At 43.9% G+C, this 13,322-nt stretch overlaps 1 protein-coding gene across 3 annotated transcripts in view; it reads left to right on the top strand.

Annotated features, from left to right (window-relative positions):
• The window catches only part of ADAMTS17 (ADAM metallopeptidase with thrombospondin type 1 motif 17), a 428,881-nt gene that overhangs the window by 338,485 nt on the left and 77,074 nt on the right, over positions 1–13,322 (top strand). For all 3 annotated transcript variants that reach the window (XM_073568808.1, XM_073568807.1, XM_073568809.1), the window contains one exon: positions 5,896–6,055. In XM_073568808.1, the coding sequence (XP_073424909.1) occupies positions 5,896–6,055 (160 nt within the window). The remainder of the gene's footprint in view (positions 1–5,895; positions 6,056–13,322) is intronic.

Below are 13,322 nucleotides of genomic sequence, written 5' to 3'. Positions count from 1 at the left end.
GAAGAACCCATGGCTGAGGTTTTTTGGCACAAGGATAGAGGAGGCTGGGTTTTTATAAACCTGAGATATTTGCATCACCTGACCTTTCCTAACAATGATGGTGAATAAGCCATAACCCTAACAGGCTAATTAAGACCTGAAACCTTGGTGAAAGTTATCCGAGCACACAAATCTCCAAGGGCGCCCAAACATTTGCCTCAGCCCAGTTTTCTTTTTTTAATTTTTAAAATGGAAAAAAAATTATTAATATACTGTATACCGTATTTTCCGCTTTGTAAGACGCACTTTTTTTCCCCAAAATTTGGGGGGAAAACAGGGGTGCGTCTTACAAAGCGGACATGCCTTACCTAGGCTGTGATCGGGGGCGTCCGGCGGTTGCTGGCCGCTGCTGCGGGTGTGTCCGGTGCCGCGTTGTGTGCCCGTCGATGCCCGGGGCTCTGCCAACATTGTGCGACAGGCCAGAGCCCCGGCATTTCCTCAGTTCCCTGTGTGCCGGTAAAAAGATGGCCGCCGGCGCGTGCGCAGATGGGATCTCGGGACCCAGTTCTCGAGAGATGAGATTTGAAATCTCATCTCTCGAGAGGTGGGTCCCGAGATCCCATCTGCGCACGCGCCGGCGGCCATTTTCCCTGGGTTCCCTGTGTGCGCGCGGTGGTGCCTGCAAAAAAATGGCCGCCGCGCGTGCGCAGATGGGATCTCGGGACCCAGCTCTCGAGAGATGAGATTTCAGATCTCATCTCTTGAGAACTGGTCCCGAGATCCCATCTGCGCACGCGCCGGCGGCCATTTTTTTTTTACCGGCACTTCAGCGCACATATACAGGGAACCAAGGAAATGCTGGGGCTCTGGTCTGTCAAACAATGTCGGCAGAGCCCCGGGCATCGATGGACACACAACGCCGCACCGGAGCACCTGCAGCACCGGCCTCCAACCGCCGGACAAGTGGAGAAACCTGACACCAGCACAAGACTCTGCAGCAGCAACAGCACACATCGGAGCCCCCCCTCATCCCTGAATGCGGCCTGCAGCATCACTCCACGCCTGCCTCCTCCAGCAGCGAGCCTGGGACCCCTCTACACCGCAGCCACCAACCCCGGTAAGCAATAAGATGCAAGGATTATAAGAGGCACCACCATTTTATTAAAAAATATTTTTTTCTTATTTTTCTCCTCAAAAATTGTGGTGCGTCTTATAATCCGGAGCGTCTTATAAAGAGAAAAATACGGTATATAACACAATATTTTTTTTTCTTGCTTAAAATAAAAAAGGAAATGTGTCATCTTCAATTTTAGACCTTTTAGAGATCATTTCATCTTCAACTTACTTGACTGTGAACAATACCAGTAATTTTTACAGGAGGTGCCTAAACTTTTATACAGGAAATATATATATATTTGTACCGTGTTAGCCAGTAGATATAAGAATATTTAGAATTGAGAGTCCTCAGTGGTTGATACCTTTTTTGGCTAACTGAAAAGATGGTAACAAATTGCAAGCTTTCGAGACTACGCAGGTCTCTTCATCAGGTTAGACTAATACAAAATCTGAAGAATCACATATTTATACACAAGACAGCACAGAAATAATGCAATAGCTAAGACAAGTGATGTGAAGCGGAATAGTCATTAAGGGAGAGAGATAAGCATAAATATTGGAGCAGTTAATAGATAAGCAGTGTGAAGGTTTTATTGCCCTCTGATTGCAGTCTGGTTCTGTGTTGTGATGACCCCAGAAGGGCTGAGGAGCAAATTCCTTAATTGATGTAAAAAAACATAAATCCATGCAACGCATTCATACCTGCACTGAATGTGTCGAAAGTTTTCATAAATTTGTACTTTCTTCTCTCTCTCTGAGACTTGAAGTTACCTTTTAATACAAGTAATTTAATGTCCATCATGCTATGACCAGGGATACAAAAATGTTTTGCCACAGGTAGATCCATTCTTTTTTCTCTTATTGTGTGGCTATGAGAATTCATCTTTGTTCTAAGCTTTTGCTATGTTTCTCCCACATACAGACCCCCAGTTGGACATTTAGTAGAAATAATTAAGTACACCACATTAGATGTGATGCAACTGAACGTACCTGGGTGTGACGTCCGTCCGTGGATCTGGACTGCAGTAGGGACAGCACCCCGAGACCCTTAACCCCTATACAGGGATCTGGAATTGTAGCAAGGCCCAGGGGGTGGCTGTCTGGTGGAGCAGTGCACCAGAGCAGGACAGTCGCCAATAGGGAAGAAGGCGGGGAACCAAAAACGTAGTCAGAAACCGGGAGAGCAGCGGAGGTACAGAAACGGCAGCCAGTGGCAGTCGACAGTCCAGGCCAAGGTCACAAAACAGGAGAGCGGCAAGGTACAAAAACGGCAGGCAGTAGCAGAATCGAATATCCAGGCCAAGGTCACAAACCGGGAGAATGGCAGAGGTACAAAATCGTCAAGCAGTAGAGGGTTCAGAAATCCAGGCTGAGGTCAGAGTCAAACAATAGCAAATCACACAGTAGCACATAGGGGAACCAAGAATATATCCGGCGGCTTGCAAGACCAGTCCCAAGGTATTTGAGGGATCAGGTCATCCCTCACAGGCTCCTGGACTGATGATGTCATCAGGACCGCCCCCAGGACCAGGCCAGATGGTGATGCACCAACCCCTTCATGATTGACAGAGGAGCAGGGCCTGCGTCCATCAGATGCCCGCGCAGGAGCCCCTTCTCTGTCGCCGCCATCACTCGGGGGCGAACCGCGGCGCCTCCCAGTGACCGAGGCAGGAACAGCAGGCCCCGAGTCTGATGGCGACGTGACAGTCCGGCGCCTCCTAGTGGCCGAGGCCGGGACAGCAGGCCCCGAGTCTGACGGCGATGTGACAGTCTGGCACCTCCTAGTGGCTGAGGCCGGGACAGCAGGCCCGGAGTCTGACGGCGACGTGACCGTCCGGCGACTCCTAGTGGCCGAGGCTGGTACAGCAGGCCCCGAGTCTGACGGCAACGTGACACTGGGATCTTGTAGTCCTGATGTGAGTTGGGGATCTTTATCTTGTCCGTGGTCATTATAAATGGACAGGTTTTACATTTTTTCTGGTTGCAAGGAAAGGTTCCTGCAGCTGTTGGAGAGGACAGGGAGCTTCTCAAAATTATGCTTCTTAAATTTGGGGGCTGCCTAAAGCACAGCAGTGGGAGGTCTGGAAATATGGATTGTAATCGGGCATCTTTTGCAGTAAAGGTTGTAATTTCTGTGCAGCTCCCCTTAGCACCTCCAGATTTAGATTGTAGGTGACCACTAGAGGCACCCATTATTCTCTTCTTTAGCTTAGTAATGTAGCAGGTGATTCCTTGATATTCTGGTGGCCCTTGTAATTTGGTTTTCAATTGTTCTTGGATAGTAGCCCTAATTCAAAAAGGTTTTTCTGAGGCGACCAAGGTGTTCATCTCTATCCATGGGGTTGGAACATATACGATTGGATCTGATGGCTTGGCTGTAGATAATAGAGTTCTTTATGTGTTTTGGATGGAAACTGTCCCATTTAAGGTATGTTGGAAGGTCGATTGGCTTCTGATACAGGAATGTCTATTTCATTGTTCTTTAGCTTAATGATGGTGTCTAAAAAGTTAATTTCAGTGCTGGAATAGTTGAGTGTTAAGTTGATGGTGGAATGAAATTCATTAAACTATTCGTGGAACGTCTTTAGCTGTTGCTCAGACTCCGTCCAGATGATTAAAATATCATCAATGTGGCGGTAGTAGGCCAGAGGCCTGATGGGACATGAGGACAAAAAGTCACTTTCAAGCTTGGCCATGAAAAGATTTGCATACTGTGGAGCCATTTTACTTCCCATAGCTTTGCAAGTCTCCTATAAATAGATCTTATTGTCAAATTCAAAGTAATTGTGGGTGAGGATACATTTTTTGAATTTCACCACAGAATTTGCATCATTCCCAGTGTTTTCCATGAAGACTTTGCAGGCATTTAATCCATCCTGGTGTGGGATATTAGAGTACAAAGATTCCACATCCATGGTGGCCAGGATGGTTCCTTCTGGTAGAGGACCTATTGCTGCTAGTTTATTCAATAGGTCAGTTGTGTCCTGAATGTAGCTGGATGTATCCTTTACTAGGGGTTTAAGAATACCCTCTACCCATCCAGATACCTGCTCAGTAAGGGTGCTTACACATGAAATAATCGGCCTCCCTGGATTTGTGGATTTTGGGAAGCATGTAGAATGTCCCTATTCTTGGACTCTCTCACAATAAGAGAAAAAAGAATGGATCTACCTGTGGCAAAACATTTTTGTATCCCTGGTCATAGCATGATGGACATTAAATTACTTGTATTAAAAGGTAACTTCAAGTCTCAGAGAGAGATAGAAGAATCTCTGAGTACAAATTTATGAAAACTTTCGACACATTCAGTGCAGGTATGAATGTGTCGCATGAATTTATGTCTTTTTACATCAATTAAGGAATTTGCTCCTCAGACCTTCTAGGGTCATCACAACACAGAACCAGACTGCAATCAGAGGGCAATAAAACCTTCACACTGCTTATCTATTAACTGCTCCAATATTTATGCTTATCCCTCTCCCATAATGACTATTCCGCTTCACATCACTTGTCTGAGCTATTGCGTTATTTCTGTGCTGTCTTGTGTATAAATATGTGATTCTTCAGAAATTGTATTAGTCTATGCCTGATGAAGAGACCTGAGTAGTCTCGAAAGCTTGCAATTTGTTACCATCTTTTCAGTTAGCCATTAAAAGGTAACAACCACTGAGGACTCTCAATTCTAAATATTCTTCTAAACTTTTATATACACACACACATACATTAATGTAAAAATTGTTGGTACCCTTCTGTTAAAGTATGTTAAACTCATGATGGTCACTGAAATAACCCACCAGTGGTAAAGCTTGAGCAATTGCTGTTTTATTTATTAAATTAATATTAAAGTATTAAAGGGGTACTTCGGGGACTTAAGACAAATTTTCTCATTGACATAACTTCAAAAACTATAAAGCTGACATCTATAGTAGTGTTTTCATTTGTCATACTGTGTTCTGTTCAGAACTATTCACTGTTATGGAGATGCAGCTCCTGAGTGCACCCTCTCTATTCTTAGACGCCATGTCACAGATCATCCGACGTGGCATGCTACTGGCTTCTCATACAAGCCAGTCTTCTGGTAACTGCTCCTCCATGCAGCGACAAATCAGGGGGCATGACTTTTTCATTGCTTGCAATGCAATCCAACCCTCTGACCATGCCTTATTGGTGTGCGGGTTTGTAATATCTCATAATTTGCACTATGGCTTGGTGACGCGCATGAAAAAAGAGTGACCAAGTTGCATGAGGTGGGAAACTACCAAGAGAATAGACTATGCATTAATTGCAGCCTCCAGTTCTGTAGCGTGTCTGGAGGGAAGCTATGAGTATCACAGATAAGCTGTGAGGAAGCAGGCATAGATCACAGAGGTAGTCACTCTGGCAGAGAACAAAGGATGGATGACATTACAAATGTGCAAACACATCAGGCTTAGTCAGGTGACTGTTTTGTATAACAAGCAATGAGAAAGCCACATCCCCTGATTTGTGATTGATGGAACAAACTGTTATTAGGAGGCTGGTTCGTATAAGAAGCCTGGAACAAGCCATGCCCCCTAATATGCGACTTGGCGTCCCAGGAGAGAGCGGACTCAGGAACGGTGGCTCTGTCCCATTGAATAGTTCTTAATAGAACATACTGTAACAGTTGAAACCACTACTCCAGATGTGAGCTTTATAGTTTTTGAAGTTATGACAATGTAAATAAATCTTTATCTCTACGGATTACCCCTTTTATAATTAATCAAAACGCAGTACATGCACATGAATATAATATCTTGTTTTCTTTTGAATTGTGATTAGGTCTTGCTCTTCCACGATCAGAACTATGGCATTCATTATGAGTATACCATCCCAGTGAACCAGTCAACAGAGCAGATAACTGAGGTGGAGAGACAACCAGACCCACTGTATATGTGGACACACAGCAGTTGGGAAGGGTGCAGTGTGCAATGCGGAGGAGGTAAGGTCACAATGGTTCATGATGGCAAATCAGATAAGAATACAATACCACCATGTTAAAGGGGTTGTCCGGTTTTAGGGTATAAGTCTGCAGTCACTCTATGTGGAATTCCCTGCCTGAGGAGGTGGTGATGGCGAACTCAGTCGAAGGGTTCAAGAGAGGCCTGGATGTCTTCCTGGAGCGTAACAATATTGTATCTTACAGTTATTGTTAGGTTCTTTAGAAGGACGTAGATCTGGGGATTTATTCTGACAGAATTTTTTAGGCTGAACTGGATGGACTAATGTCTTTTTTCGGCCTTACTAACTATGTTACTATGTGACTGCAGACTTGGGAATCCTAACATTGCACTGAGGTCTTGAAGACTTAAAGAGGTTTTCCGGCATTAGTCTACAAGTCTGCTGTCACTTTGTGTGTGTTGTGAGGATTCTCTGCTATCTGCATCGGGAATGGGCGGTCATGTGATCACAAGTATACGATTTGCATACTTCTGACCACATTCCAACTACAAATAAAAAAGAGAGACAAGCCAGCGCTGACTACGGTCAGAACGCAATACATAAAGTGCATATGCACATATTGATTTCTAACTGTATTTCAAAATGAGACATTTAGCAAACAATTGATCAGTTTTTTGAGCCACCCATCTGAGAATGCCTTGGTATAGCAGGGTGGCTCAAATAATTAATCAATTTTTTGCTAAATGTCTCATTTTTTAAATACAGTTAGAAATCAATATGTGCATATGCACTTTATGTATTGCGTTCTGTCCATAGGCAACGCTGGCTTCTTTCTCTTTTTTACCACATTCCAACTAGACTGTGTCCAGGCTTGCTTAATGCAAGTCCGCATATGACCACATTTATGCAAATCAGATACTTGTCGTGACGCTCCTGGCACTGGCACCAGAGAATGCTCATAACACGCACAAAGAGTGAACGCAGACTTGCAGCCTAATGCTGGAAAACCCTTTTAAGTCATTAAAGAGAATTTACGTCATAATAAGACCTTAGTGCCAGCTACAGTAGCCCACTGCAATAATAGCCTTGTAATGTTTAAGATCAGAGTTCAAGAGTAACCTTAGTTGTATGCAGATATACTGGCATGTATTACTTTGGATTGTAATACCAATGGTTTTTGGAAATTTGTGTTTGTATGTAGAGCAAATAGTTGGGTCTAGCAAGGCAATGAATGCTAATGGTCGAAACTGCTATATATACAGTAAGAATGCTTTAAAAAATAGAAGTATTATTGGTTTATTTTTATCAGTTAAAAAACTGCAAAGTGAATGAAAATAGAGCAGTCTAAATCACATGAATGTTTGCTGTGACCACTTCATGAATTCAACACATCATCAATTTTTCTAGGAACACTTAGGGTACCGTCAGACTTGGCTACGCAACAGCGATCCCGACAATGATGCGACCTGGTAGGGATCGCTGGTGCGTCGCTACGAGGTCGCTGGTGAGATGTCTAACAGTCAGATCTCATCAGCGACACAGCAATGATATGGAACGATACAACGGTCGTTGAGACCCTGTCTCTCAGACCTGTAGTATTAAGGTTGTTCGTCGTTGTCCCTGTCAAACACAGCGATGCATGCTGGCCAGTGGGACACCAGCGATCAAAAAATGGCCCAGGACATTCGAGCACGATCAGCGACATCGCAGCAGGGGCCCGATCTCCGCTATGTGTCACACATAGCGAGATCGCTGTTGTGTCACAAGATCGGTGACGCAGCAGTGATCTCGCTAGCGATCTCGCTATGTGAGACGGGGGCTTAAATCAAAGTCAGCAATTTTGTAAGATTATAATCAGGTGTATGTGTCATTATATCAAACAGAAGCAGCTATGTAGGAAGCTTAAAACTGGCTGAGAAACAGGCAATAACTACTACAGAGGTGAGGTTGTGGAAGTCGGTTTCATGTCGCAAGTGATATACCATGGTAAGACACTGCACAGCAGCAATACATAAAGTAGTTGTATTGCATCATGGTGGTTTGTTCCAGGCAAAGATTTTAAACCAAACTGGAGTTCCTAGATGTGTTGTTAAAAACTCTTTTGAAGAAGCACCAAGAAATGAGTAACTTTGAGGACTGTAGAAACAGTGGTTGGCTGAAAAAACTTAGTGTAACATATGAAAGACACATCATGCTTACTTCCCTTCAAAATCGGAAGATGACCAGCCGTTCCATCAGCTCAGAACTAGCAGCAACCAGTGAGTTCCAGCTACACCCAACTACTGTTTGAAGAAATCTATCTAGAAGTGGTTTTCATGGTAGATTTTCAGCTAAAGGTCTATGCTTATAGATGGAAACAAGGCAAAAAACTCACCTATGCAGAAAAACATAAGTACTAGGTTGCAGAAAAATGGCAGCAGATGCTCTCAACTCATGAGTAAAAATATGCAATATTTGGCTGTAAGATAGGGCAGTCTGTTCACTGGAGAGAGGCACAATAATGTAAGCGTCCCCCCGTAAGAAAAAAGAAATAAGTAAAGGGGGGTCTCATGGCAACATGGGCCTGAACTCTAGCTATTTTTAGTGAAGTGAAGTCAAATAAAGGTCACATGTCAGTTATGGCATTATGTCACAAGCAGTCAAATCTGGTTTTATCGGCAGTCTTTTTAAATGTTTTTGATTAGACAGTTTGTTATTTGGTGGGCAATGTTTTCCTTATTTAAACCCAGCTGTTGAGGCATTCCTCTCATTAGTGGAGAACCTTGGAAGAAAGAAGATCCCACCCTCCCCCCTGTTTTTTGTACTTTCGTCGTGATGTAGTATTTGTGGGTAAATCGCCGTTTATTAGGGTGGATTGTTTCTGGTGGTCAAGTTATTGGTTGTTTTGGTGAATTGAGTTATTATATCACATTTTCAGTAACCCTAAATAAAACATCACGGCCATTTCTTCCAAGCTTTTGTGTTATGTTTTTATTCATGAGTATGTATGGGTCATGTATTGCCATGAGTGCCTACAGGTGACACTAAAACATGGTGGAGAGAGTCTTTACAAGTGTATGGCTGTATTTCAGCAAATCAAGTTGGGACTTTGGTCAGAGTTAATGGTGTCTTCAATGCTGAGATATGCAAGCAGATATTTATCCATCATACAACATCGGTAGAGAAAGGCCCCACATATACATCCAGCATGATGAAGAACTATCTTCTGTGCAAAGAAAAGCAAGGAGTCCAGAAAGTGATGGCATGACCTTTAAAGAGCCCGGATCTCAACATCATTGAGTCTGGGATCACATGAAGAAATCGAAGGATACGCACAAGTCGACATCCATAGAAGATCCGTGGTTAGCTCTGAAAGATGTTTGGAACAACCTTCCAGCCGAGTACCTTCAAAAACTGTGCATCACAGTACCTAGAAAAATTTATGGTGGTTTAAAGGCAAAGGATGGTCACACCAAATATTGATTTGATTTAGATTTATTTTTTGATCCTTCACTTTGCTTTGTTAATTTATAAAAATAAATTAACACTTCCTTAGTTTACAGCATTTTTCCCACACCAACCTAAAACTTCTCCACAGTATTGTATATCTTCTGTGACTATGCAGCATGTGTTTTTCCTCCAGCCACCAGAAAGAAGGTGAGACCCTGCCACAATTCACTAACAGATCAAATGCCTAAGCTTTTCCATAATGCAGATGTTGCACTCCAAGCCCAGTTTTTCCTAGACCTGAGCTGCTGCAGAGATCATAACGAGAGAATTTACAATTGAAACACCAGGTGCTATCGAGGTACAGATTTGGTTTTTAAAAAATGGGAGAGCAATTCAGGAGGGTTCCAGCAACTTTGCAGGTGGATTTAGTGTCTTAAACAGATAAGTGGTTTGAAGCTCAAAAGGAAGTGATGGTGAAGTCACTTAAAGAAGTGCTCACTTTCTATAAAGGCTAAGTGGTGCTCAAGAAACTTGCTAGTTTGCCAGTATGCTTAGTAGAGAGAGAGATCCACTTAGTAAGAGAAAATGAAGTGAAGAGTTTAAGGTCAATGCCATCGTGGGATGCAAGGTGATGCGGGGCAAAAAGTTTTATTTGGTGGATTGGAAGGGTCATGGTCCAGAGGCTCCAACCTGGGAGCCAGTGGAGAACATCCACGCTCCGCTCCTCATTGCGGCGTTTGAGCGTAGCGAGGCTCAGAGGGGAGGGGGCCCTAGGAGGGGGGTAATGTTAGGCGTCGGGTTCCTGCCACTGCACAGCTGGAATCCAGAGCCTTGCAACCAGCGGTCTCCCATTGTTCTTCGGCCACAGTGGAGCCTGCTCAGCAGATTCGTTGGTTCCGGCGCTCTGCCCAGGCCAATTCCGTGGGTGTGCTTGCTGCTGCCACCTCTGGCACAGCTATGACAATGCATGCTGCTCAGCAGCGAGATTCTCCAGGGACTAAGTCCTCATGTCGGGCCACTGAGCATGCCCGTGGAGTGATCTCCCATTGGAGATCGAGGGTCACGTGCTCAGGTCCTGCTCGTGTTTGGATTGGCCCATCCGAGAAGCCAAGAAGGTCCTGGACGCCCGTGGCTATAGAAGGTTTGCATGGCCACTCGCCCATGCGCTAGGATAGACTGTATTCACAGACTATAAGGTGTGAGAGATGTATGCACGTATGAATGTATCTGGTGACTGACTCATTATGAAACCTCTACCCGTGGTACGCATGTATTGTGCAGCCTACCCTGCTAGTGCCCAGGCTTAGGTGTACGTAGGTCAGGGTTTGAGTCAGACATTGGTCCTCACCAGTGATCCAGCACGCCTCAGTGCACGTGCTCCACACTCCACTGCCAGCGTCTTTAGCGGCACTCGTGGAAGCGACGCCGCGCGCTCAGTGGGCCTAGAAGGACTCTAACCCCGTGTCCTTGGGGTAGCGTTCTGTGGCCGTACACTGCGCTCTTTTAGCCGAGCTCTGTGAGCACAAACAGGCTCCGGCGTTTATGTTCAGCGGTAGTGCGGCTCTGTGAAGCAACAGAGTCCGCCCCCGTACACACCGGGTGACGATAACCTGCGTGTGTTTTTATAGTATACCGCCATTTAGCATCCGCCATTACTGAGCAGCAGGTTACCACCCCTGCACGGTGAACCTCGGGCAGCGAACGCACCTTATTACCATCTTTATTATTTGGTGCGTTCCGCCAGCCCTAGCAGTATAATAAAACAGTCAATAGTGATGGTACAGGGTATCAATATGCAACAAATCCACAATATAGTAAAGGGTACTGGCAAAGAAATGAAACTATTGAGCAAGGCATGTGGTGTCTGCAGTAAAGTGACATGTGTATCAAAGTAACACAAAGGTCAGAGACCATCAGAGAGTATTAGTCTATAACCACTATGTGTAGTACAAATACACTCGTTGAATCTCCCAAATACAAAGAGTTAAGAGTATATGTGGATAAAGAATTGCAGGTGGCAAAAAGGTCAGTCCTATGCAATAAACTGCATAAAAAGCCACATCCAAGAGTTAGAAGGGGAAAAAGCAAAATGCATCTTAGAGAGCCATCTTACCCATGGTACCCCGTGTGGAAATGTGCAAGAGCTGACCGTCCCAACGCACATTTCATGTGGGCTTCCCCCCGCGGCCATTTTAACCTGAGGATTTGTATTTTGTATTACTGCAGACACTACATGCCTTGCTCAATGTGTATCTGTAGGTTCATTTCTTTGCCTGTACCCATTACTATATTGTGGATTTGTTGCATATTGATACCCTGTCCCATCACCATCGACTGTTTTATTATATTTTGTCTGCCGGTGTTCTTGTAATTTTTTCTGTAATAAAAAAATTTGCATTCTTGCAAACAGCAGTATATGTACGGCGCAGCCTCACGCTGAGCGCTGCAGCGATTGGGTGTCAGCTCTTTGTGAGGCATTTAACCCCCCAGATGCCGCTGTCAGTAGTGACAGCGGCATAGAGGAGCATCGCGCAGGGAATGGGGTCCCTATGCACTTCCATCAGGACAATGCAATGCAATCGGGTTGTCCTGATGGTCTCCATGGAGACCCCCGGCCGCAAGATGGCTGTGGGGTTCCTTCAGGGAAGGTGGCTGCACAGTGCCTGCAGAGAGCATGACCTGAGACGCCTCCTTTCCTGCCTGTCAGAAGCTGATGTGATGCTCTGCAGTGCAGAAGCATGGCAGAGGATCAGATCAGCGATCTGATGCTATACAGTAATGTCCCATCCTGGGACAATGTAAAAAAAAAAAAAAAAATTAAAAAGTGTAAAATAATTTTTAAAAAAATCTCCAAATAAAGAACAAAAAAAAAAAAATATTTTTCCAATAAATACATTTATTTATGGAAATAAAAAAATAAACAATAAAAGTACACATATTTGATATCGCCGCATTCGTAACTACCTGCTGTATAAAATTGTCCCACTAGTTAACCCCTTCAGTGAATACCGTAAAAAATAAAAATAAAAAGCGAGGCGAATTAACAATGCTTTATCATCATACTGCCGAACAAAAAGTGCTATATGACGTGATCAAAAAGATGAATGTAAATTAAAAATGGTACCGCTGAAAACGTCATCTTGTCCTGCAAAAAACAAGCCCCCCTTTCAGCTCCATCAGCAGAAAAATATCAAAGTTATAGCTCTCATAATAAAGCTATACAAAAAAAATTATTTGTTCTATAAAATAGTTTTATTGTGTAAAAGCGCCAAAACGTATTACTGTAATCATACTGACCTGAAGAATAAAGCTGGTTTACCAATTTTACCACATGCGGAACGGTATAAAAGAAAACAAAACAAAAAGCAATTCCTGAATTGCTGAGTTTTGTTCATTCTGACTCCCAAAAATTGAAATAGAAAGCGATCAAAAAATGTTATGTGCCTGAAAATAGTTCCAATTTAAAACGCCAGCTCGTTCCACAAAAAAACAAGCCCTCACATGACTGTCAAGAAACACTGTGAGCACTACTGTGACAGGTGCTTGGGTAGGTTCCCAAAACCGTAAAACAAGAAGTGAGCTTAATACAGTCCAGAGTTGTAGTACAAATGAAACGTTTCGGTCGCTTCGACCTTTGTCAGTGTCGAGGAATTTGATCCTAGCTGGATCATGAGACATAGTGATGATAAGGCCCGGCCAGGAGGTATTGATTGAGTAGATGGAAAAAATCCTCAAGGTACTCCATTGTGCCACCCCAAATGCAGAAAATGTCATCGACATATCTTTTCCAAAGGAGGATGTTGTTCTGATATAGGTGGCAAGTGTATATGATACTTTCTTCAAAATCTGCAATATAGCAATTTGCATACGGGGGTGCC

Source organism: Dendrobates tinctorius, unplaced genomic scaffold (genome assembly GCF_039654945.1).
Source record: "Dendrobates tinctorius isolate UK_male_01 unplaced genomic scaffold, ASM3965494v1 ptg000022l, whole genome shotgun sequence".
NCBI classification, from domain to species: domain Eukaryota; kingdom Metazoa; phylum Chordata; class Amphibia; order Anura; family Dendrobatidae; genus Dendrobates; species Dendrobates tinctorius.
This window is presented reverse-complemented; position numbering and strand designations above follow the sequence as displayed.